Source organism: Lynx canadensis, chromosome C1 (genome assembly GCF_007474595.2).
Source record: "Lynx canadensis isolate LIC74 chromosome C1, mLynCan4.pri.v2, whole genome shotgun sequence".
Taxonomy (NCBI): Eukaryota; Metazoa; Chordata; class Mammalia; order Carnivora; family Felidae; genus Lynx; species Lynx canadensis.
This window is the reverse complement of record NC_044310.1, coordinates 11,875,929-11,899,574: the sequence shown is the minus strand read 5'-3', so window position 1 is coordinate 11,899,574 and position 23,646 is coordinate 11,875,929. Positions and strand designations below refer to the sequence as shown.

The following is a 23,646-nucleotide window of genomic DNA, read 5'->3' as shown; positions in this document are numbered from 1 at the left end:
ATCCTCTGGTGTTGAAGCCTAAACCCGGAAGTGAGAACTGAAAAACCCCCGGGGCAGCCCCCATACCTTCCATACCGTTGACACCCGGTTCAGCCTCGGGGAGGTCACATTCCTTGGATTCATGGATAATTTGACTTTGCTTCTAATATCTAGGTCTGCAGAGAAACATAAGTTTTTCCCACGAATAACATGATGGCTCAGAAAGACGAGCTCTGCCCCCCCCAGCTGCTGGTACGAGGCAGTGTCCTGGGAGTTGTCACTGCAAATCTGCCTCAGGGCACGTCAGATTTGTGGCTTCGGGGCATCCCGTCTCCACCGGGGCCAAATGGGAACACGGTACCAACCGAGAGTTGTATTGACTGCTTATTTCATCTTTCCCTGGATTGCACGCAGGCAACTGCTCTATTTTTAACAGTCACAAAGGTTCGTTCTAATAAAAACTGCAGATCTGAGCGGAGAGACGGTAACCTGTCCTTTGTGCTACTTCTGTGCCCCGATTGTGTCCGGACGATGTGCCTTCATCTGCAAAAGTAATACTGTGGAATTCGTCCAGTTTCTCTAAGACTGAACCCAGCCACGTCTTCTTACCTGGTCGTTGGGCAACTTTAACTTCTGTGCCTCTCTTTTCCTATCTATAAAATGGGCATTAACAGCATTCGCCTACTAGAATTGTGGTTCAAGTCTCAATGAGAATAAATGTTAAGTTCTTAAAAAATAAGTAAGTATGTGAGGTGATAGATGTGTTAACTCAATGAAGGGAATCCTTTATACCTCAAAAAAGCTGAAACATTTTTAAATAAATACTTAACATTAGCTTTCAAAAAGATGGGGCACCTGGGTGGCTCAGTCAGTTGAGTATCTGACTTCAGCTCAGGTCGTGATCTCGCGGTCCGTGAGTTCGAGCCCCGCGTCGGGCTCTGTGCTGACCGCTCGGAGCCTGGAGCCTGTTTCCGATTCTGTGTCTCCCCTTCTCTCTGACCCTCCCCCGTTCATGCTCTGTCTCTCTCTGTCTCAAAAATAAATAAACGTTAAAAAAAAAAAAAAAAAAAGATAAATGAGAAAGCATCTACCCTGCGGTAGAGCAAATGCTCCAGAAACACAATTCAACTGATTGGTTTCAACTACCCACGACATGCAAGGCCCACTCAGTGCCACAGGGACCACACAGGCCTTCTATTCCTGGCCCCTTGGACTTGACGACCCGGGACGTTTCTGACACGCCGGACCAGAGTGAGGGACCTCCCTCCCACTCAGAGGATGGTTTTTCTGGGCGGAACCAACAGCGCTCATTTCTCATGTCCCACTGACCACTCGGTGCAGGGACAGAATGCCACCAACAGACCCCAACACCCAAATTCTCTCTGGCCCTTCTCCTTTTTGCCCGGGAGACTATACACCAAATTGCTGAAACCCCACTTCATGTGTCTGGACAGCCATCATCTTGTCATGGGTTCTGTCGCTAGGTGAGAAAATCCGTTTTCATGGCAAAAATCTAGTGAAGCTGGAGAAATTGAGAAGTAAGGCAACGCTCTAGAATCAACTGCCCCAAACTAGTGACTTCTCAATCCTTTGCACATATTTTATGTCTTTCTCGTCAGTCCCCAAGGGAGCAGCAGCCCTGCGAGGAAAGTTCCTTGATGGGTCCTGACCCACGGGTGCCTGGAGCCCAACCCACAAACCACTCAGAGGACCACACAGGGAGAGCCACTTCCCCAGAGGTAACCCCAGCAGATGGCAGAGACTTCCACATCCTCTGTGGTTTGGGAAGAAGCGTCCTCTGGCTTCCTGCCCCAGGAAGGCGATGGGCAGAGCGGCAGGTGTGGCTCCTCCCTAGATGGCCGTAGAGGGGGGAGCCTCTTCAAAGCCAAGCAGTAGGAACGGGGCGGGGGTGGGCGAGGGAACCAACTGAGCAGTGCGGTACCTGAGCCCCCTGCTCTTATGAAGCTTCTAGCCCAGCGCCAGGAGCTAAAGAAAGCAACTGGCTTCTGCCAAGCACCTGCTATCTCACGTCACCCTCTGAGCCACGAAAGAGGCTCAGAGAGGGAAAGTGACTTTCGTAAGCTCATACAGCTAGAAAGTGCCTGATGCACAGCCCAACCCAGGAGAGGTGTCACAGCCCAGCCCCAGCCCCAGGACCACACTGCCTCTTGGCAAGGGCATCCTGGCAGGCTGGTTCTCCACACCCAGCCACTGTGCCTGCTGTCGGGGGTCTGGGCTCCCCGGGGGGAGGATGTCCGTCAGGCATATTGAGCTAAGCCCTGGGGGAGGAACTGGGGACTGTGAGAAGTTAGCCTGCCCGCACTGGAAATGTCATCGGCAGATGACACATGACTTATCTGAACTGAGTGAAGCCAGCCGCATCCCCTACGCCGTCAAGCTGCTAGGCCAGCAGCCTCCCAGCTCGGTAAGTGGCTCCACTGTCCCCCATCTGCTCAGAACTGAACCCTGGAGCATAGCTGATTCCATACTCCTGCACGTTCTCGTCCCACCCACGAGAGGGTCCTGCCAACATCTGTCCCTTTAGCAAATGGACGTATCGAGCTCTTGCTGTTTCAGACGCTGTCAAGGCCTTCCCTTCTTTCCCTTCTGGAGTCCATCCTACACCATAAACCCCCATCAGAGCTCTGGCTTCTTCCAGCCCTTTCCATGACAGGCAATTGTTGGAAGTTTTCCTCTGCCTGCCTTTGGCTGTTCCCCGTGTCTGCTTTATTCACCATCGTGTTCCCAGCTTCTAGAACTGCTTGGCATGCCACAGATCATATTGGGTAGATAACAATGGATCGGGCCAGTCCCATCCTTGGCCCCGATATGGTCGTTCCCTGATTTACTCCAGACCCTGGGGGTCTCTGACTCACCCTCTGCCTTTGGAGGTCCTTGGTCCAGAAGCCACCGACCCCAGGGTCAGGGGACGCCATGTTGGCAGTGTCACAAGCTGCATACAGGTATGAGGCCTCCGTGCGTCCCACTTGTGCAGGTGTATCCGCAGTCATGAGGTGAGGCTTCTGAGGCCTGGGTTATACCTCCGCTATTTCTCCAGCACTTTAGAGGCTTCTCGTGCATCACTGCAGTCTCCCCGTGCCCACGCCTATCTCTGAGGGGCGTATCTGACCGTGTGAGTCTCTGGGCGGGTGTGTCTTCCTTTTCTGACATTTAGTGAGCCGTGCCAGCTACTGTCCCAAGTGCTTGATGTCTTTCCTCATGTGAGCCTCACAACGCTGCGACAGCAGGCATCGCTAATGTCATTGCCATCCCGTAGGTTAAAAAGGGAGGCCCAGAGAGTCAAGTGACTTGCCCAAGGTCACCCAGCCTGGAAAAGATGGAGGCCAGCTTGACCCAGGCTGCATAGCCCTTGACCAGTATCTGGGGCCCACTCTGTGCATGCCGTGCGTTGGTAGGGGGTTGTCATAGCTGTGTTTCTGAGCATCACGTCACCGTTGCGTATGTGCGTGTTGTCTCTACGTGTCACCTCTGTGTGTGACTCTGTATGCGTGTATCTGAGGTGGTTGTGTACCTGTGTGTTGTTGGGCCAGAGCTGTCCTGTTTCCCTGAAACAGAGCCCTGCCTCTGTGTGTGCGTCTGTGTGGGTGCGCCTGAGGGCTGCTGTCCTCTCTCTAAATGTCACACCTCTGTGTGTGAATCTGGGTGGCGTGGGAGGGGTGTTGTGCACTGGTGTTTGTGTTGTCTGAAGGTTACCGTCTCTGAGTGTGTGTCCGTGTGTTCACGTGTCTGAGGACTGGCCGTCGGAGTTCCTGACGGTACCTGTCGGAACCACCCCCCCCCCCGCCCCCGCCCCCGCCCCCGGCCCACCGGCGCCCTCCTCCGGGTCTGTGTATCTCGGGCGGTGGATCCGCCTCTACGCGGGCGGCGGAGACGGCTCGGACTACAAGTCCCGGCAGCCCGCGCGCGGGGCGGACGTGGGGCCGCAGTGGGCCGGGCGGGGCTTGGCTGCGCGCACACCCCGACTGCGGCACCGTCCCAGCCGCGCCGGCAGCCGGCTCCCGTGCAGGTGCCTCGGACCACCTCGCGCCACCGGACTTCTGCCCCGCACCCCACCCCCCGCCGCCTCCCGCCTCCTGCATCGCGCCCCCGCCGCGGGGCATCGCGACGCCCGGGCCCGGGCCACGGGCCGCAGCGCCGGGGCCGGCGATGAGCGCGAGGAGCCGGCATGAGCGCAGGTGAGTCCGCGGCTGGGGCCTCCCCGAACAGGGCGCGGTCCCCGGGCCTCCTGGGCCTCCTGTCGTCGCGCCTGCCGTGGCGCGACACCCCCACCGCAGGCTCGCAGGCCAGGGGAACGACCTCCGGAGGCATGCCCGCGCCCATCCCGGCCCCCTCCTGGGGGAGTCGGCGCGGGGACCCTTCCCAGAGAGGCCAGGAGCCCGGGGATGGCGCCGCGCGGAACCGTCGCCTCCCTGCTTTCCAGCAGCCCTGGGCGCTGTGCACGAGGGTGATTGGCGGCCCGCGGGGAAGGGGCGCGGGGAGATGCCCCACTCCCACTGGACTCCCTCCCGCAGTGACGGATGTCCAGGGCGGGGGAAAAGGCCGCATGTATGGGGAAGATGCGTGGACGCCGCCGCATCCGGGGCCTCTGGGTGCTTACTCCTCTTGGATGAATGAAGAATGAATGAATGGATGGGGTTGGGAGACGCCAGGCTCCCGAGTCCCTGGGTCAGAGTGCCCTGGACACAAAATGCCACTCCTGCCTCAGGCCTCCAGAGGAAGCCTGTCAACACCCCGGGTCCGAGGACCACACCCTGCCTGTGACCCTTCCCAGACCGCGTGCCCCAAGCCCACCCTTTTCTGAGTATAAATTAAATCCCACCTGCTGAGAAGGGGCCCGCTCTTCTCCGGGAGGGGGGAGGTCTCATCTCCATGTCAGTCACTCAGGCCTCAGCAGAGGGCCCACCAAAGGTTGAGCATCCTGTACAGCCGCAGAAGGCTCAGTTCTGGGCTCTCCCTCCCCACCTCCCACCTCTCTCCCCAACCACCGCCGCCACCCCACCAGAAGCTGGGAGTGCACCGGGGGGGGGGGGGTGAGGAAGGGGGAAAGCTGAGGAAAGATACCCTCCGAACACCAGACCCGAAGATCGGATTGCTACTAGCAGGCTGTTCCTCTCCCCCCTAGCCTGGCAGAGGAGAGGAGCTTCTGGCCACGGGCGAAGCACAGTGCAGGAGGAGGCAGTGCTGCTGCCCTGGGCCACTGCCAGGTCACCAGCAGGAAGCTGGGGCTTCCGCAGGAAACGAGAGGTTCTCAGATGGCTTTGCAGCCCCTTCACTCTGGAGTGCTGGTGGCATTGCCCCAGGGCTGCAGAGTCAGGCTGGGTTCAAGTCTAGTCTTGACCACCCATATCTGTGTGACTGTGGACATATTAATCAACCTCTCTGTGCCTCATTTTAACGTTTATTTATTTTTGGGACAGAGAGAGACAGAGCATGAACGGGGGAGGGGCAGAGAGAGAGGGAGACACAGAATCAGAAACATCTGTGCCTCATTTTAAATGGGATCCAAATCCGTTGCTTTCACGGTGCGGCTGCGAGGATGAGCTAAGAGGAATGTGTTCCTGCAGACCCACTCGTTTCCAGCTTCTGCCCTTTCGAGCTGTAGGTCTCTGGGTGAGGCATCTTGAAGCTTTGCTCCGAAGTTTTCCCTACTGTAAAATGAGATGATAATTGCCCCTCAGTCACTGTTATTCAGAAGAGCAACCGAATCATCCTGAAAAGTATTCTCATCCCGCACCGCACAGACCGCTCTGGGCCAGCCTGAGCTGGTGATGCTGAAAGAGATCAGATACTGCCCTGAGCCTCCTGTGCCATTCCTGGGGAGCTGAGATGTGACAGGAGATCAACAGGCACTTGCCAGTGTCTTGACAAGTGTCCTGCTGGAGGGAGAGAGTGCCCTAGCCTTGATCTTGCTGGAAGACCAGAGTTTTCTAGGCTAGACTTTTCCGTAGATCTGACTTCCTCCTCCAAGCCCCTCTTTCTTTCCTTCCTTCCTCCCGAGGTTGACTGGGAGAGCATCCCGTCCTGGAAGGAGGGGTGTGTGATGGCACCAGGAAGAACTGCCCAGAGGGAACGGTGTTTGGGGCCTGGGGGAAGCGAGCAAACGAGGGTGGCACAGGGTGATCTCTGGCAGGGCCCTTCAAGACGAGGCCCGTACTTCTGCACCTGGCAGCTGACTGGCCCGGAGGCAGGGGCCGGTGCTGTCATGTCAGCGAGACGTGCAGGCGTGCCTCGGCCGTTCGTTCATTCAGTAAACGGTTCCAGAGTCCCAGCCTCGTGCCAGGCACCGTGAGCCTGAGGGGGACGCCCGTGCAGGCCTGATGCTGTGATGGCTCCCAGTGGGTGTGGCTGAGGCGGACAGAGAGGACGGGGGAGCGAGACAGATCCCTTTCCAGCTGCGACAAGTCGGTGGGCAAACTGCCTCCCCAGGACTCAGCCTTCGCACCTGTTAAGTGGGGTAAATGGCAGGATGGTTGCAGGATGAAACCAGATCAGCGAAGCGACCCGCTCTGGGTGGCCCGGCGTGCCGCAGGCTTCTTCCCCATCCCCAGCCGAGCAGTTAGCCCGGAGAGGCTGTTGAGTGTGCACCGGGGAGCAGGGGACACTGTGGGTTTCAGACGGGGTGATGGGAAAGCAGAGGGGAGCCTGAGAAAGAGGGCAGAGCCCTTCCGTGGCAGGGAAGCCAGCCTCTGCCACGTGTACTGGCCACGCTTCAGGAACTTTAGACACCCCTGGGTGGCGGCTACTCTCGCTTCCTCATGTGCCAGCTGCTCAGGGTTATGCTCCCAGAGAGGGGCAATGGAAGCCCAGAGAGGTTAAGGTCCTTGCCTCACAAAACACAGCTTGCCTGTAAGGGAGCCAGGGGCTCGGACGAAGACAGCTGTGAGGACGGTTGGGCAGTGGTTAAGGGCGCGGACCCTAGGGGCGCCTGGGTGGCTCAGGCGGGTGAGCGTCCGACTCTCCGGTTTCGGCTCGGGTCATGGTCAGTTCAAATGCATCGTTTCCATGCGTTTGAGCCCCGCATTGGGCTCTGTGGTGACAGTGCGGAGCCTGCTTGGGATTTTCTCCCTCTCTCTGCCCTTCCCCTACTCACACTGTCTCTGTCTCTCTCAAAATAAATGAATAAGCTTAAAAATTAAAAAAAAAAAAAAAAAGCACGGACCCCCGCGCGAGACCGCCTGGATCCGGATCCCGCCACTCACCGGCTCTGTGGCGTCTGGGCAACTTACTTCACCCCTCCCGGCCTCAGTTTCCTAATCTGTAAAATAGGGATAAAAGGAGTCCCCTCTTCATAGAGTTGTGGTGAGGAATTGAGTGAGTTAATGTGTATAAAGCCCACGGAACGATGCCCGGCCTGTGTCAACCCCTTATCACCCCAAGATGCTCTCTCTTTCCCTTACAACTCGGACCAGCCGAGATCAACCTTAAAGGAGAAACTCCCCACCCTGCCCCACTCGGGGAGCAGTTGTCTGGCAGAAGAGATGGCTGGGGTTCTGGTAGCAACTGGGACCGTCCCCTTTTGAAGTGGGGCGAGAGAAGACTGTGGCTTTTTGGGTGGCCAAGGACCTGCGAACCCAGCTTGCCAGGCTGTGTCACTTGCCCCAAATGCCTGCTTCTCTGCCCCCCCTCCTCCAGGCCCGGAACCCTAGTGATCACCACCCCCAGGCCACACCGGATAGCAGAGGGCCCTCCGCTGGGTGTCGTCTGCAGGCTGCTGTCGGGAAGGGAAGGAAGTGATGCTCTGCTAAGCCTCACTCACAAGCTGGACTGGGCTGGGCTGGGAGCAGAGAGTGAAAGGCACCATCTCAGGAGACCCGGTCTGGGACCTGTGTGAACCCCAGGGAAGAAGGCTGACCTGGCCTCCCGCCCTTCCGGCTTTGAGACTCTGTTGCCGGCCAGACACCCAGGCTGTGTGTGTGTGTGTGTGTGTGTGTGTGTGTGTGTGTGTGTGTGTGTCCCTCCCTGTCCCTGAGCTGAGGCTCCATTTGTGTTGTGAGTCAGCCAAGTGGACAGGGCAGGGGAGGGACTGGCTGGAGGTGGGGCTTGTGGGGCTTAATTGGTTGTTGACTCATCAGGTTCAGAGAGGCCTAGGGAGGTGCAGGCCATGAGCCCTGGCTCCAGCTGCCTGGCTCCATCATTTACCTGGGGCTCTCTGTCCCTCCGAGCCTCAGTTCCCTCATTTGTAAAATGAGAAAAATGAGTCGGCCTCCTCGCGTTGCTGGAGGGTAAAGGAGCTAATTCATAGGGATGCTCCCAGTGGGTCTTGTCACCCGGGAAGTGCTTATTGGCTGTTGGCTGCTCTTTTTATGGTCATTACCATAGTAATTATTATCCCCGTCGTTACGTGGCGATATGGGGGCTGGGGTAGGAGAGCTGCGTGGCCTGATGGGGACCCGTGGCCCCAATCCTCAGGGTGTCCTCGGGTGGTCCAGCAGAGGGAGAAAACCCTGGAGTCAGCCTGCCTGCACTTGCATCCCGACGCTCCCGTGTACTTGCTGTGTGATTTGGCCAAGTGACTTAACCTCTCTGAGCCTCCTTTTCTTCTATAGAAAGGGGCTAATAATTGAGCTCCCATGGCAGGGTTATTGTGTCAACCGTGTAAAAAGGGCCAGGAGCAGAGGGTATGTGTGTACAATGGGCCTTCGGAGGCGTTGGCTGTTTGGAAAGCTTCAGAAGCCCAAGTGTGTGGGGAGAGAGCAGCTGAGGGGCTGGGGATGTTTATGACAGTGGCAGCGGCCTGGGACACTCTGGGCTCGTTGGTGGAAACTTCTAGGCCAGGGCTGTGCAGGGCTCCTCTGGGGAGGGGAAAGGACGGGAGCTTGGGAAACCTGCAGCCCGCCCCCACCTGCCCGGCCCTCCCATCCCTCTAAGCGAGCTTTTCCAGAGGCTCCTGCCATTGCCCCGGCAGGTCTGGGGAGGGGCCCAGGCACCTGCATGTCTGAACCCCACAAAGGCTGCCTGACAGTGGGAGCCGTGAGCCCACCCCGTCTGCAGCCCTGGAACATTCACTGCCTGCCCGCCCTGCCAGGACCACAGCTCTACAGCTGGGGACACAGAAGTAAACAGAATTTCTGCAATAGAGCCACCTAGTGCTGTTCTCTGAGCCTCAGTTCTCCCATCTGTAAAATGGGGGTGATAGCCCTCCCTTTGCAGAGGTTAAGTAAGGAACCCTGGTAACTGCTCAGCTGGGACACAGCATCTTCTCTTTGCAGCTGAACCCTCCTCTCTGCCCACCCCCCCCCCCCGCACTGGCTGGGCTCCTCCCTCCCCCCACCCCTCCCCAGTTCCCCTTTGCAGTGGAGGCCCCTTTCCTGGCTGCCATCAGAGGCGGGCCTGACGTCTTGGCTTCTCAGCATCTCCTCGCTGCCAGGACTCTGCCGGGCACGGGAGTTGACCAAGGAGGAGCAGCCCTGATCCCTGCCCTCAGGGTGGGGACCAGACGGAAAAGAGGGGCACATAGCTCCCAGGAAGCTACCAGCTAGATGTGTGAGGGCGGTGTGAGCTCAGGGTGCCTCCCCCCAGGGCCTGTCCCCCACCCCATTCTGAGCCGACACCCAGCCAGAGAGAGCCAGACGCACAAAGGAGCTCGACATGGTGAGTGAGAACCAGTAGAACAGCCAGATCACTGCTATTAGATCCGTCAGACCAGTTTATAAAACAGCGATGCTTTTTACTTCAGTCTTTTATTGGTCAGGCCAGGTGGTTATGGGTTCACAGTTGGGAGAGAAACACTAGGGGAATGAGGGGAGCTTAATCACAGACACGGCTTTGTGAGCAGCAGACCTCACTTTATTATTATTATTTTTTTAATGTTTATTTTTGAGAGTAAGCGGGAGAGGGGCAGAGAGAGAGGGAGACACAGAATCGGAAGCAGGCTCCAGGCTCCCAGCTGTCAGCACCGAGCCCGACGCGGGGCTCGAACCCACGAACCGTGACGTCATAAGCTGAGCCGAAGTCGGAGGCTTAACCGACCGAGCCGCCCAGGCGCCCCAGCAGACCTCACTCTGAACACAGCATCAGCAACAAGCTGGCGTCTTCAGCGTCTTCAGAATCAGACGCTGCCAGGAAACCTGGGGGCAGCCAGGTCCTGAGGGGGTTGTGCTCCGTCGCGGTCCTGACCCCAGGATCCCCACTCACGGAAAGCGCCACTTCACTCATGCCAGAACCTTCGTCTCGCACAGCTGTGACTACAGTTGTCTTGAATAAGCTTATGGTCCCCTTCTTGTGCTCCTCAGCATCGAAGGTTTGACTGCCTTTGGTGCTGGTACTGACACCTTAAGCCTTTCAGGGCAAGGACCCAAAGCACCACACAGGTCTTTTCCAGTACACGTGTCCAGCCCGCTCCCATCTGCCCCTCCGGACGGGCCCTTGGTTTCAGCAGGCGAGTTCTCGAAAGCCTCCTTCTGGTAACAACTATATGCGAGACCCCACCCATGGAACGTTTCTCCTGACCTCTGGAAACGTGCCAGTTTTAGCAAAGGACTCTGTACCCAAGAGTTGGCAGGGACAGCGGGGACTCTTTTCCCAAAATGTTGCAGGTCAGTTACGGCAAACAGAACCGTGACCGTCAGGGAGAACAGCCACGCCGGCTCCTTTTTGACCACAGCGGCTGCATGGAAACAGCCGCGGCTTCTGTAGGGGCCACAAAATGACAATGCTTGTTATGTTTAAAGAAACAGGAGCAGGAGGAGCCCCCCCGCCCCCCCGGCCATGACCTCTCTCCTTTGTGCCCACAGACAGCAGCCCTCTCGTGGGCAGCACGCCCGCCGGTTATGGGACCCTGACGATAGAGACATCTGTAGATCCCCTCAGCTCCTCAGTTTCATCCGTGGTACGTGGGCGGGTGTGGGCAGGTGGGCCCCCCTGACCCCCCGGCTCCTCCTCTAGCCCGCCCCGCCCCCACCTCGGCCTTCTCTGTCGGCGTCTCCGCAGAGGCTCAGCGGTTACTGTGGCAGTCCATGGAGGGTCATAGGCTATCACATCGTGGTCTGGATGATGGCAGGGGTCCCTTTGCTGCTGTTCCGCTGGAAGCCGGTGTGGCGGGTGCGGCTGCGGCTCCGGCCCTGCAACCTGGCCCGCGCCGAAACACTCGTCATCGAAATAAGAGACAAAGAGGTGAGTCCCGGCCGGCCGGCAGGGGCAGAGGAGAGGGTGGGGTGGGTCTGGCGCTGGAGAGGGTCCGATGCAGGGGGAGGACGGCGATGGATCCTGCTCGGGTTCTCAGCCCGATCCGGCCCCGGAATCTCTGTGGGACCTTACACAGGTTGTCCTTTCTGGACCTCAGCTTTCCCGTCTGAGCAGTGGGTAGAAGGGACAGGTTAGGTGGCTCCTGAGAGGAGGATCATCTACGTCCTTGATCCCTGCCTTCTCCAGCAGGGGCCACAGGGTGGGCAGGGTGGGGCCTGGGAAGGGAGGAGTCTCCTCTGGGACCAAGTCCACGCCTCTGTGTTCCAGGATAATTCGTGGCAGCTGTATACTGTGCAGGTGCAGACTGAGGCCATCAGTGAGAGCAGGTGAGGCAGCCCATCACCCTTCCCAGAAGCCCCTGCTCCCCACCGGCCTCCTCCCACAAAGGCTCTGACCCTGGTGCCGTGCACCCCAGGGAGGGACCATGGCTCCGTGGGGATGGGGTGGTGCTGGAACGTTCCAGAGTGCCGCAGTAACCCCCACACCCCTCCCAGCCTGGAGCTGCCTGCCCAGGTCCAGGCGGAGGACGGCCGGAGCCAGGCGGCTGTGGGGGCAGTGCCAGAGGGTGCATGGAAGGACACCACCCAGTTCTGCAGGAACGAAGAGGCAGTGAGTGGACAGCTGGGTCCGGACAAGTCCTTACCCGTCCCTGGGCCTCACTTTCACGCTCTATACAGCGATGGATTGGACTCCACGCTCCCCAGGCACCTCCGGTTCCATTGTCCCAAATGCCCCGGATGCCGGCTGAGCACCTTAACACATCCAGGCCTCCCTCCCTCTTTCCTGTGACTCTGGCCTCTCTACCCCTGCCCTCCCCACCCCCCAGCTCCTCTTGGGGCTGCTTTCCAGCCTCTTCTCTCTCCCATGCAGCAGCGGAAGCTGCGATATTACCTCTTCCGGGGCCAGCGCTACGTCTGGATCGAGAGCCAACAGGCCTTCTGCCAAGTCAGGTAGGGGTCAGGGCCGGCGCGCACACGCTGATGCTGGGCTGGGCGGGAGGGGTGGCATGAGGTGGCCCGGCGGGCTCCCCGCAGCTCTATGCCTTGGTCCCCCGCAGCGTGAGCGAGTCCCTGAGCCTCTCCAGGCCTCAGAGTCCCTGTAACCAGGACGTGAAGAGAATCCATGCCTCCTAGGGTTATCTTGAGGGGGAAATCTGTAAGCTTCACGTAAAGTCTGGCTCAGCCTCGGGCCAAGGGGGTGACACCAAATCAGACCTGAGGCTCTGGACTGGGACCCTCCATTTGGGGTCTCGTCCCTGCTCTGCCACCTACTTGAGAAATGGGAGCTCACAACACATCTTCAAGTGCAGGGAGCTTGTGTGGAAGGTGATCCCGGGGAACACTGGGGGGCATGGGGGGTGCAGGAGGTATCATTGGGAGCTTGGTCCCCTTGGGGATCTTCTCGAGCCAGTGTGGAGCCCGGGGTGCCCTCACCCGAGGAGCGAGGAGGCTGGGGGTACTTCCCATCATCCCCCCCACCCCCGCCCCACCCGTGTTGGCGGCTGGCTCCTGGCCACAGATGTGAATTCCTTGGTGCTTCCCGGCTCGCGGTGGAGCACCCTCCTGCAGCCAGGAACAACCCGCCAGCGAAGACAGGTGTTTGCAGTGCGAGCTGCGTCTGCAGAAGTGGGCGCCCCGCGGACGGGGGGACGGGGCCAGCCTCTGCCACAGGAGGAGAATAGCACAAATGGCTGATGTGTTCGTCACGACGTAGGTGCCAGGGACTAGCCACGCGCTTTGTGTGGCTTCTATTTTATTCCACCTGTAGCCCTGTGAGGCGGGTGCTGTCACCATCCCCATTCCACAGGGGAGGAAACTGAGTCACAGAGAGGTTGAGTCGCTTGACGAAGGCGTCATCATTGCAAATGATACTCCTGTCACTAAATAAGAGTGGTTCTTGTCGCTATTAAATATTATCAATCATCTCTCTTTGTTCTTCCTCGGCGAGGTAGTTTGGGGCCAGTCAGAGGGATGGAAGGAGAAAGTTAAGCCCAGAGTTTGTGAGGGACCTGCCTCCTCCTAGGAGCTCAGTGGGCCAGAAGGGACCTGGAGCCCCAAGTCCCTGGCCTGCAGGGCGCCCGGGTCCCATCACCCATCCGAGTCACCCTCCCCCCCGCCCCCCGCAGCCTGCTGGACCACGGCCGCACCTGTGACGACGTCCGCCGCTCCTGCTCCGGCCTCAGCCTCCAGGAGCAAGCCGTGAGGTGGGTGCTGCCCTGGACCAGAGGTTCCCTGCGCTCTGGGGACCCCTGTCTTGCTCCCCTGAGTGTGGCCTTCTCTGGGCCTCGGTTTCCCTGGCTGTGAGAGGAGGACCTCTGTCGCCCTTGGAGGATCCGGCCGCCACTCCCCCCCTCCATCTTTTGGCCTCGTCACTTCTCTCGCAGGAAGACCATCTATGGCCCCAACGTGATCAGCGTGCCGGTCAAGTCCTATCCCCAGCTGCTGGTGGACGAGGTAGGGCTGTCCCTGGGCCTCGCCCCAGCTCTGGCCTGGATGGGCTATGTGACCCTGGCCGGGGGCTTGGCCTCTCTGGGCCACTTTCCAGTGGCAGACCAGAGCAGCCGTCCCCTTCTCCACAGGGGAGAGTCATCTCAGACCCAGCCCCATCAGCTCAGGGCCAGGAATTGGAGGCTCTGATCCAGAGGCCCAGAGGCAAAGCCACAGGGGCTGGGCTTCTCCTGTGGGTGAGAGTCGTGACTCTCTGTGCTTAAGCCGCTTCAACCGTCTGGCAGCTGTGGAGTAGGGACACTCGGTTCATATGCAAAGAACCCAGGCCTCAGAGGGGTGACACGGCATAGGGGACAAAGGGATCCCTCTGAGGGATCTGAGCCCTCTGAGCCAGAGGCAGACGCCCCTGAAGGGGGACAGACTTCAGGAGTCTGGCCCGATGTAAACCCCGGGCGGCCACTCGGGAGCTGTGTGGTTTGGGGCAAGTGACTTGACCCTACTGTGCTTCAGTTTCCTTGTCTGCAAAATGGAGTGAGGGTAGCATCCACCCCGTGGAATTGTCATCACCATCGGATGGTACTCAGTTGTGGTGCTTAGCAGGGGCCTGGCATGGAAATGCCCGCGTCCTCCCTAGAGCAGAGAAGCCGGGGGCTCGAGAGCTGTCCGGATGGGGCTGAGCAGGGAAACGGCCTGGCCCGGGGCTGCGCTGGCCCGGGGTCACGGGCCCTGATGCTGCCTCCCTGCCCCTCCCCCAGGCACTGAACCCCTACTATGGGTTCCAGGCCTTCAGCATTGGGCTGTGGCTGGCGGACCGCTACTACTCATATGCCCTTTGCATACTGCTCATCTCCACTGCCTCCATCTGTCTGTCGCTCTACAAGACCAGAAAGGTGAGTGGTGTGAGGGGGCCGGGGCGGGGCAGGCGGGTCCCCAAGGGGGCCACCGCCCACCCACTCCCCGCGTGTCCCCCTGCCCGCAGCAAAGCCAGACTCTGAGGGACATGGTGCAGCTGTCCACACGGGTGTGCGTGTGCCGGCCCGGGGGAGGTGAGCGCTGGGGAAGGGAGGGGGCGGGGGGGGGGGGGGGCCCTGGGCCGGGCTGAGACCCCCTCCGCTTGCCCGCAGAGGAGGAGTGGGTGGACTCCAGCGAGCTGGTGCCTGGAGACTGCCTGGTGCTGCCCCAGGAAGGCGGCCTGGTGCCCTGCGACGCTGCCCTGGTGGCTGGGGAGTGCATGGTCAACGAGAGCTCTCTGACAGGTCAGCCCCCCGGCCCCGCGGCCGCCGGGTCTTCCTCCCCGGCCAGCAGGCCCCTCTGCTCGCATCGGGGACATTGAGGTTTTTCTTTTGTGCTCAAGTCACAACCCCGGGGGTCGGGTCGGCACTTGCTAATCCTACACGCTCAGGCACTCAGTAAGAGATTGACCCTCGGGGCACGCCTGGGTGGCTCAGTCGGTTGAGCCTCCGACTTCGGCTCAGGTCACGATCTCACATGTCGGTGGGTTCGAGTCCCGCGTGGGGCTCTGTGCTGACGGCTCAGAGCCTGGAGCCTGCTTTGGATTCTGTGTCTCCCTCTCTCTCTCTTTCTGCCCCTCCCCTGCTTGCGCTCTCTCTCTCTCAAAAATAAATGGACGTTAAAAAAAAAAAAAAAAGATTACTACTCTGCCGGACAACATGCTCGGGGCTTTGTAGAGGTTTAGTCCCCACGCCCCACCCTGTGGTTTATTGGCTTGAGTTATAAAAGGAGTACAGCTTGTTATAAAATAATTCCAGCAGAATGAGAACATCCTCCCCACCCCCTGCCCCCCCACTATGTGGACACAAGTGCACACCCGCTTTCCCGTGTTCCCCGCGGGAGGGGTCCCGGTACCTGGCTGGCACACGGCCTTCCAGGGTTGCCTGGCTGTGTCTGTTAGGTCTTTTGCCCTCTCTCAGCCTCAGTGTCCCTCTGTGTAAAATGGGGGCAGTGGTTTCTGCACACATGGTTCCCAGAGTTAAATGAGACCTAGGGCTTTAGGAAACAATTCTGTGCTTCACTCTGGTCGGCGGGAAGGAGTGGCATGGGACCCCCTCACCAGCTTCGTACCGCGTCCCTTCCAGGGGAGAGCGTTCCAGTGCTGAAGACGGCCCTGCCGGAAGGACCGGTGCCCTACTGCCCCGAGACCCACCGGCGGCACACGCTCTTCTGTGGGACCCTCGTCCTGCAGGCCCGGGCCTTTGTTGGACCCCACGTCCTGGCGGTGGTGACTCGAACAGGTGGGAGTCCGGGACGCGGGGAGGGATGCTGGGCTCGTGACACCGGGCAGGGCGGGGGCCATCTCTGCTGCTGTCCTACCATGGGACCTGAGACAAGTCCCACTGCCAACTTGGGGTTGGCTGATGTGGGCAGGGATGTGGCCAGCAAGGAGGAGCCCACCCCTCCGGAAGGGAGCAGCCCCGTACGACACCGGCAGGTTCTTGTCGTGTGGGAATGGGACCTGGTGTCACCAGATCTGAGTGTTTCAGCACAAGCCACATATCTGAATTTTAAGTGAAACCACCCACTTTATAGATAACTGTCCATTCATTCCGGTTTTACTGAGCCCTGTGAGCGCCGGGCCATCACGAGGAACCCCAAACTGGATGATTCCTAATCCTGGGAGCACCACATCTCACAGCCCCCAGGCGCGGTGGTGGAGGGGAGGGGCCGAGAGGACCCATCCTGACCCTCGGCCTCCCCGGCTCCCCCCAGGGTTCTGCACAGCCAAAGGGGGCCTGGTGAGCTCCATCTTGCATCCCCGGCCCATCAGCTTCAAGTTCTACAGACACAGCATGAAGTTTGTGGCCGCCCTCTCTGTCCTGGGTGAGCGTCCCCCTGCATTCCCCTCTGCTGGTGGGACGTCCCACATCCCGTCCCAAATCCCGCTGAGTCCCTTGCTGTCTCCCCAGCTCTCCTCGGCACTATCTACAGCATCTTCGTCCTTCACCGCAACCGGGTGAGTCTCGGGGGGCCGGGTGGGGCCCGGCAGCGGGGACCCGGGGCCGGCCTGGCCCTTGGCGTTCACGGTGCCTCCCGCCAGGTGCCTCTGAATGAGATCGTGATCCGCGCTCTGGACCTGGTGACGGTCGTGGTGCCCCCCGCCCTGCCAGCCGCCATGACCGTGTGCACGCTTTACGCCCAGAGCCGGCTCCGGAGTCAGGGTATCTTCTGTATCCACCCGCTGCGCATCAACCTGGGGGGCAAGCTCCAGCTGGTGTGTTTCGACAAGGTGGGGGCCGCAGGGCAGGGGGCCCGGGCGCCACGGCCAGGCCTCCGCACCCGTGTTTCATTCGGCAGCGCTGACCAAGGGCCTGCCTGGTGCCAGATCCTGTCCTGGGGAGGAGACCCTTAGAGATACCACCCCCCACCCCCTACCCAGGTCCCAGCCGCGTCAAGCTCACGGCCTGGCGGATGAGCTGTCCGAGATCATTCAGGCTTTTCCCCCGTATTGCTCTCAGCGCTGAGACCCAGCAGAGACCCCACGGCGATGTCCCCCCACCAGAAAGCACAGAAAGCTGCAGATGATGTGATGGGCTTGGGGAAGGAAGCGAACGGGGTAATGGGACGGGTGCTACTTGAGGTCACTCCCTCAGGGAGATGGCAGTGAGGAAGTCTTCTCTGGGAGGCTGGGCCACTGGGGCAGGGCCGGAGGAGCTGAGCAGACCACGTGCCTGAGGCAAGAGGAGCAGGGGGGAAGGGGGCAGGGCGAGATGGGGGGGCGCCCTGGTTGTCAGAGGCTGGTGAGCCCCGTGGAGGAGTTTGGACATTAATTATTCTGAGGGCACCGGGGGCCGCAGAGGTTTTAAGCCGATCGTGTTCACAGAGCTCCCCGGCTGTCCCTGGGCCGCGGGAACACAGCCTGGGGCGTGCAGGCTGGCGCCTGCCTCGCTCGTCCGTTCAGCAGGTACACCGAGCGCTGCGTGTGGCAGGGCCCCTTCCTGGCACCGCATCGGATGGGTGATAGGGTCGCAAAGGGGCCTCGGGTGGGGACCCGGAGGCAGTGGTGCCAGACAGAGGAAGTGGGGGCTGGGGAGGGCGACTCTGGGGCGTGGACGCCCAGCACAGCCGCACACGGCTCAACCCAAGGACTCACCACTGGCCTGCCCCTTGCCCCCTGCAGACGGGCACCCTCACGGAGGACGGCTTGGATGTGATGGGCGTGGTGCCCCTAAAAGGGCAGGCGTTCCTGCCTCTGGTCCCGGAGCCCCGCCGCCTGCCCGTGGGGCCCCTGCTCCGAGCGCTGGCCACCTGCCACGCCCTCACCCGGCTCCAGGACACCCCGGTGGGCGACCCCATGGACCTCAAGATGGTGGAATCTACTGGCTGGGTGAGGAGCAGGTCTCCGTTCCAGGACTTCAGGTGGCGTCCAGTGCGCCACCGTCATTAATGACAATGTGGCCAAGGCCACACACGAGCACCCACTGTGTGCCAGCGCTCCGCTGCACAGGCCTTGTCTCGGGCTCCTCCTGTAGCCCAGGAAGGAAGCTTCAAACCTGCCTCACAGGGAGGAAGGACCGGGCTGAGGGAGATTTGGAATAACTTGTCCAAGGTCACCCTGCAGCTTGTAAGTGGCAAAGCCAGAGTTTGAACTTGGGTCCATCCGACTCCAAAGCCCGTGCTCGTGACTTCCCGTTCCATCCAGTCTCCCGTGGAGGGAGTCTTCCTCGAATCCGATCTGAATCCCGCGCCGCCTCCCTCCGTGGGCCAAGGATTGGCCCGCCCCGGGGACAAGCCGGTGCCCAGCCCGTCAGATGCCAACCTTCTCTGCCCGCCTCGCAGGTCCTGGAGGAGGGGCCGGCCGCAGACTCGGCATTCGGGGCCCAGGTCCTGGCGGTGATGAAACCCCCGCTTCGGGAGCCCCAGCTGCAGGGCGTGGTGAGTCTCAGGTGTGCCTGCGGGGCGTGGGGCGGCCGGGGTGGGCCCCACAGGCCGGCCCTTCAGCCGCCCCTCCGACTCTGCAGGAGCCCCCGGCACCCGTCAGCGTCCTCAGCCGCTTCCCGTTCTCGTCAGCCCTGCAGCGCATGGACGTGGTGGTGGCGTGGCCGGGGGCCGCACAGCCGGAGGCCTATGTCAAGGGCGCCCCTGAGCTGGTGGCAGGCCTCTGCGACCCCAAGACAGGTGCAGGGGGCGGGCCACCGACCGGAATGGGGTGGGCACCCGGCCTCTGCCCCTGGCCCCGTCCAACCCCCCCCCCCCGGCCTGGTGACACCTGCCTGTCCCTGGCAGTGCCCACGGACTTCGCCCAGATGCTGCAGAGCTACACGGCCGCCGGCTACCGCGTCGTGGCCCTCGCCAGCAAACCGCTGCCCATCGCGCCCAGCCTGGAGGCCGCTCAGCGACTGACCAGGTGGACCGTCCCCTGTCCCGCCCCTTGGGGACTGCGCACCAGGCCCAGGCGTAGGCAGCGCCCTGGGAAGGTGTCCTTGCCCGGTGGCTGGCAGAGGGGCCTTGGCCACCGCCTGACCCCTGACCCAGCTCTGGCGCCCTCCAGGGACACCGTGGAGCAGGACCTGAGCCTCCTGGGGCTGCTCGTCATGAGGAACCTGCTGAAGCCGCAGACCACACCGGTCATCCGGGCTCTGCGGAGGACCCGCATCCGCACTGTCATGGTGACAGGTACCCCGGGCGGCAGGGCCTGGGTCAGGAGGGCAGAATCTACCCCGTCACGGGCAGAGGGAAGGGCGCGCCGCGTCCCTTCTTTTCGGACCCCCGCTTCAGGCCGGGGCTTTTTCAGACGTTTCGTGGATCTTCACAACGTCCCTCCCAGGGGGTAACTGTCCCTCCATTCGATGGATGAGGCAGGCGAAACTCGGGGGAGTAGAATGACCTCCAGAGAGTCCCGGGGTGGTGCTGATCAGCCTGGGTTCCAGCCCGGCTCCAAGTCCCGAGTTCCAGCTCCACCTGTAGGAAATGGGGGAAGTTATGTCAGCCTCGAAAGTGGTGACAATTTCATGGAGCAAGGAAGGAAAGACTCTAGCCAGGGCAACATGGAGGAGCCCAACAGGTCTGCGTCCTCGTCCTGGTCCTCCCCACCCTCGCATGCACACACTCGCATGCACACACTTGCACGCACGCACACCTGCCAGCGAGGTCCGGCAGCACCAAGTAGTGTATGTGGAACTTGAAACCCGGGTGCCCAGTTTCCCCTAAGCCCTTCGATACCTGGTTTTCTAGAAGAGGAAAGTGGGGTTCAGAGACGTTAATGTACCTGCCCGAGCTCTCCCAGCCAGCCGTGATAGACACACTGTGTCTGGCCTCAGTTTTCCCATCTGTAAGTGTCAGGGTGAGGACGGCCCCCCAGATAGCACCTGGACCCTGACCTTGTCCCCACACTCCTAGGGGACAACCTGCAGACGGCCGTCACCGTGGCCCAGGGTTGCGGCATGGTGGGCCCCCAGGAGCGTCTGGTCCTCGTCCACGCCACCCCCCCCGAGCGAGGCCAGCCTGCCTCCCTCGAGCTCCTGCCACTAGAATCCTCCACGGCTACGAACGGGGCTAAGGTGAGGCTGAGCCGGGGTTCCGGCTGCACACCCCACCGATGACCCCGCCCCTGCGTCACCTGACCCAGGCCCCAGCTCTCCGGGGTGGGCAGGGGAAGCTGAGCGGAGCTTCCTGGGCCCCCAGGATCTTGGCCAGGCCGCAAGCTGCACCATGGAGCCAGACCCCCGATCCAGCCACCTGGCCCTCAGCGGGTCCACCTTTGGTGTCCTTATGAAGCACTTCCCCAAGCTGCTGCCCAAGGTAGGGCTGCCCCCAAGCCTCACCCCTGGTCGCTCTACGCCTCCCCATGTTCTCCTCCCTCCTCGTGGCTCTCCCGCCCCCACCCTACAGCTGCCCCAGCCTCCCCTGTCTCCCTGTGCTCTCAGGTCCTGGTCCAGGGCACTGTCTTTGCCCGCATGGCTCCTGAGCAGAAGACAGAGCTGGTTTGTGAGCTCCAGAAGCTTCAGTGAGTACATGTGGGACCTGCAGGGGGCAGCTGGTCCGTGGTGGTCGTGGTGGTGCATGAACACCTCAGGCATTAAGAATGATCCTCACCCTCCGGGAAAACCCAAGCAGGCTCTCCTGGGTCCATGATGCCGGAAGCAGTAACTGCCCCTATTTGTTGAGCCCCTGCTCAGCATGTGCCGGGTGCCATGCAGGCAGCAGGGACCCGGCCAACCCCACCTTCTGCCAGCAAGCCCATGGGAGGGGAGAGGGGTCACTTCACAGACACGGAGGCTCCTCACCGGGTCCGGCCATTCCTGCACACCTCTCTGCATCAGGTACTGCGTGGGCATGTGTGGGGACGGCGCCAATGACTGTGGGGCCCTGAAGGCGGCCGACGTGGGCATCTCGCTCTCCCAGGCCGAGGCCTCTGTGGTCTCGCCCTTCACCTCGAGCATGGCCAGCATCGAGTGTGTGCCCATGGTCATCAGGTGAGGCGGGCAGGGGCCAGTGGGCCAGGGCTCATCAGGGCCCATCGCCCAGCCCGGGCCCCCTAATGCCCATACCCTGCTACCCAGGGAAGGCCGGTGTTCCCTCGACACGTCGTTCAGCGTCTTCAAGTACATGGCTCTGTACAGCCTGACCCAGTTCATCTCCGTCCTGATCCTCTACACGGTGAGTAGTGATCTTGCCGCCCAGAGCAGGCCCACGGCCAGGACGCTCGGCAGCGTGGCTGGGAGCCCAGCGGGTTCTGGAATGGACGCTGCGGCCTCCCATCCTGCCCTGCCGCGTTCTGGCTGTGTGGCTTGGACGACTCCTGAGCCCTGGGTCGCACAACGCCGAGCTCAGCGCCCGGCACACAGTAGGTCCACAGAATGAGGGCGGCTGTCCCGTGCTGGCGTTTCACGCCTGCCGTCCGGGAGCTGCCATGCCCGAGGGAGACTGAGGCAGAGTCCAGGCAGGGACCGAGGCAGGCGTGGGACGGAGAGCCAGGGTCGCTGTGCCACGGATCCACCTGTTTCCCTGCTTGCCCTGGCCGAGACCTTGGCTGTACCCGTCACACCCTGCCCGGAGGGGTATCTCCCTGCTCTGCTCTGAGCACACGCAGCTCACCCCCATGGAAAGGAGGTGACCCCACCGGGCAATGCAGGTCTCGTACGAGCCTCTGTCCCTGTGTCCACCAGGACCTGTGTCCTCTACGGGCAGAGCCGCAGCACCCCCTTCAGCCTGGGAGGGAGCTCCCCGTGGGTAGGAGGAACCTGCCCTCTCAGATTTAGCCCCCCCCCCCGCCTTCTCAGACCGGGAGAGGGGCTCCCCGAAGGCGGTGCAGTGTCTTCTCCATCAGACTAGGCGCTTCCCGGAGGCAGGAAGGCGCTGCCTCCCCATCAGGTTTTGGGCGGAACGATTCCCTTCCCATCGGACTCGTTGGGTGCAGGTCTGGTGCCCCCGCTGCTACCTGCCCCTCTGCCCTCCCTCCCCTGCTGGCAGATCAACACCAACCTGGGCGACCTGCAGTTCCTGGCCATCGACCTGGTCATCACCACCACGGTGGCAGTGCTCATGAGCCGCACGGGGCCGGCGCCGGCGCTGGGGCGGGCGCGGCCGCCGGGGGCCCTGCTCAGTGCGCCCGTGCTGAGCAGCCTCCTGCTGCAGGTGGCCCTGGTGGCCGGCGTGCAGCTGGGGGGCTACTTCCTGACCGTGGCCCAACCCTGGTGAGTAGCGAGTCCGCCCCCCAATCCCAGCCCTGCCCCCTCCTCCACGCTCGTTCCCTGACCCCGGGCTTCGCGCCCCCAGGTTCGTGCCCCTGAACAAGACCGTGCCCGCGCCAGACAACCTGCCCAACTACGAGAACACGGTGGTCTTCTCGCTGTCCAGCTTCCAGTACCTCATCCTGGCCGCCGCTGTGTCCAAGGGGGCGCCCTTCCGCCGGCCGCTCTACACCAACGGTGCGGCCGCGGGGCGGGGCGGGGCTGGCGTGGGTGGAGTGGAGAGGGGCCCACCGGCCTGACGGACTCCCTCCCCCTCCAGTGCCCTTCCTGATGGCCCTGGCGCTCCTGGGCTCCGTCCTGGTGGGCCTCCTCCTGGTCCCTGGCCTCCTGCAAGGCCCGCTGGGGCTGAGGAACATCGCTGACACCTGCTTCAAGCTGCTGCTGCTGGGCCTGGTGGCCTGCAACTTCGTGGGGGCCTTCATGCTGGAGGTGGGGCGCACCCTGGGTTGGGGCTGGAGGGGGGGCTTTCAGGGTGGGCTCGGCCGCGGCTGGCCCTCCCACCCTCTCCCTGTCCTCCGCAGAGCGTGCTGGACCAGTGCCTCCCGGCCTGCCTGCGGCGGCTCCGACCCAAAAAGGTCTCGAAGAAGCGTTTCAAGCAGCTGGAGCGGGAGCTGGCCGAGCAGCCCTGGCCGCCGCCCGCCGGGCCCGCGAGGTAGCGCGGGCCCGTCCGCACACCGGACGCCGATCTCCCTGCCTCTGAGCCACCGACTGGGACCCGTCTCCGGAGACGCCACCACCGCCGCCGCTCGTGCAGCCCGGAGGCTGGCAGGTGTCCTGCTCCTGCCCCGGGTCTGCCCGGCCCAGCCTTCCCTGCCCTCGGCCGGGGAAATGCTGTCGTCCCCAACTTCAGACCTCCCGTGTACACATGACAGCTACCAATGCCCCCAGAGCCTCTGTCAGTGGAGCAAATAAAGTCATGATATTTTCCTGGCACGGCCGTGGCTGTCTCCTACGTGGTACCGCTGACTGGGTCCCCGGCTGGGAGCCCCTGGCACGTGTCCACTCTGAGCACCTCAGGTCACGTTGGGCGACTCCCCTCTCCGGGCCTCCGTCTCCTCGCGGGACAGTAATGTTTTCAGGTCGAGCAGTGCCCGGTCCTCCGTTAAGCATCTGGGGTTTTGTTTTTCTCTTTTTTTAAAATTTATTTATTTATAATAACGAGTGGGGAAGGGGCAGAGAGGGGGAGAGACAGAATCCCAAGCGGTCTCCGCACCATCAACGCGGAGCCCGATGCAGGAACTCAGGAACCGTGAGACCGTGACCCGAGCCGAGATCCAGAATCGGAAGCTCCGAGGCTTAACCGACTG

At 61.6% G+C, this 23,646-nt stretch overlaps 1 protein-coding gene and 1 non-coding gene across 3 annotated transcripts; one reads left to right on the top strand and one right to left on the bottom strand.

The window, feature by feature from the left end:
- The first annotated feature begins 3,963 nt into the window (after positions 1-3,963).
- On the top strand, positions 3,964-23,272 carry ATP13A2 (ATPase cation transporting 13A2). 2 transcript variants are annotated; one of them, XM_030323997.1, is made up of 29 exons: positions 3,964-4,175; positions 10,734-10,828; positions 10,930-11,112; positions 11,452-11,510; positions 11,679-11,793; positions 12,055-12,134; positions 13,310-13,387; positions 13,568-13,637; positions 14,387-14,521; positions 14,611-14,677; positions 14,756-14,887; positions 15,728-15,883; positions 16,359-16,469; positions 16,556-16,602; positions 16,687-16,875; positions 17,767-17,973; positions 18,426-18,521; positions 18,608-18,764; positions 18,873-18,993; positions 19,138-19,262; positions 19,986-20,146; positions 20,271-20,387; positions 20,513-20,592; positions 20,909-21,040; positions 21,149-21,245; positions 22,059-22,282; positions 22,365-22,516; positions 22,599-22,768; positions 22,861-23,272. In XM_030323997.1, exons 1-29 carry the CDS (start codon positions 4,166-4,168, stop codon positions 22,993-22,995), a joined length of 3,501 nt encoding a protein of 1,166 aa, XP_030179857.1. In that variant the 5' UTR covers positions 3,964-4,165; the 3' UTR covers positions 22,996-23,272. The 2 variants fall into 2 exon arrangements, with proteins under 2 accessions (XP_030179857.1, XP_030179856.1); XM_030323996.1 differs by having other exon boundaries at positions 20,909-21,061.
- On the bottom strand, positions 10,510-10,643 carry LOC115522633. The gene has a single exon (XR_003971519.1). It is a non-coding gene; the product is annotated as a small nucleolar RNA SNORA16B/SNORA16A family (small nucleolar RNA).
- Positions 23,273-23,646: the final 374 nt, after the last annotated feature.

What these genes read in the sequence shown, in the direction of transcription:
- ATP13A2 (XM_030323996.1), top strand. An exon ending in TCGTCCTTCACCGCAACCGG is followed by an intron (nt 16,603 to 16,686) that starts GTGAGTCTCGGG and finishes GCCTCCCGCCAG; the next exon opens with GTGCCTCTGAATGAGATCGT. An exon ending in CCGTCCTGATCCTCTACACG is followed by an intron (nt 21,246 to 22,058) that starts GTGAGTAGTGAT and finishes CCCTGCTGGCAG; the next exon opens with ATCAACACCAACCTGGGCGA.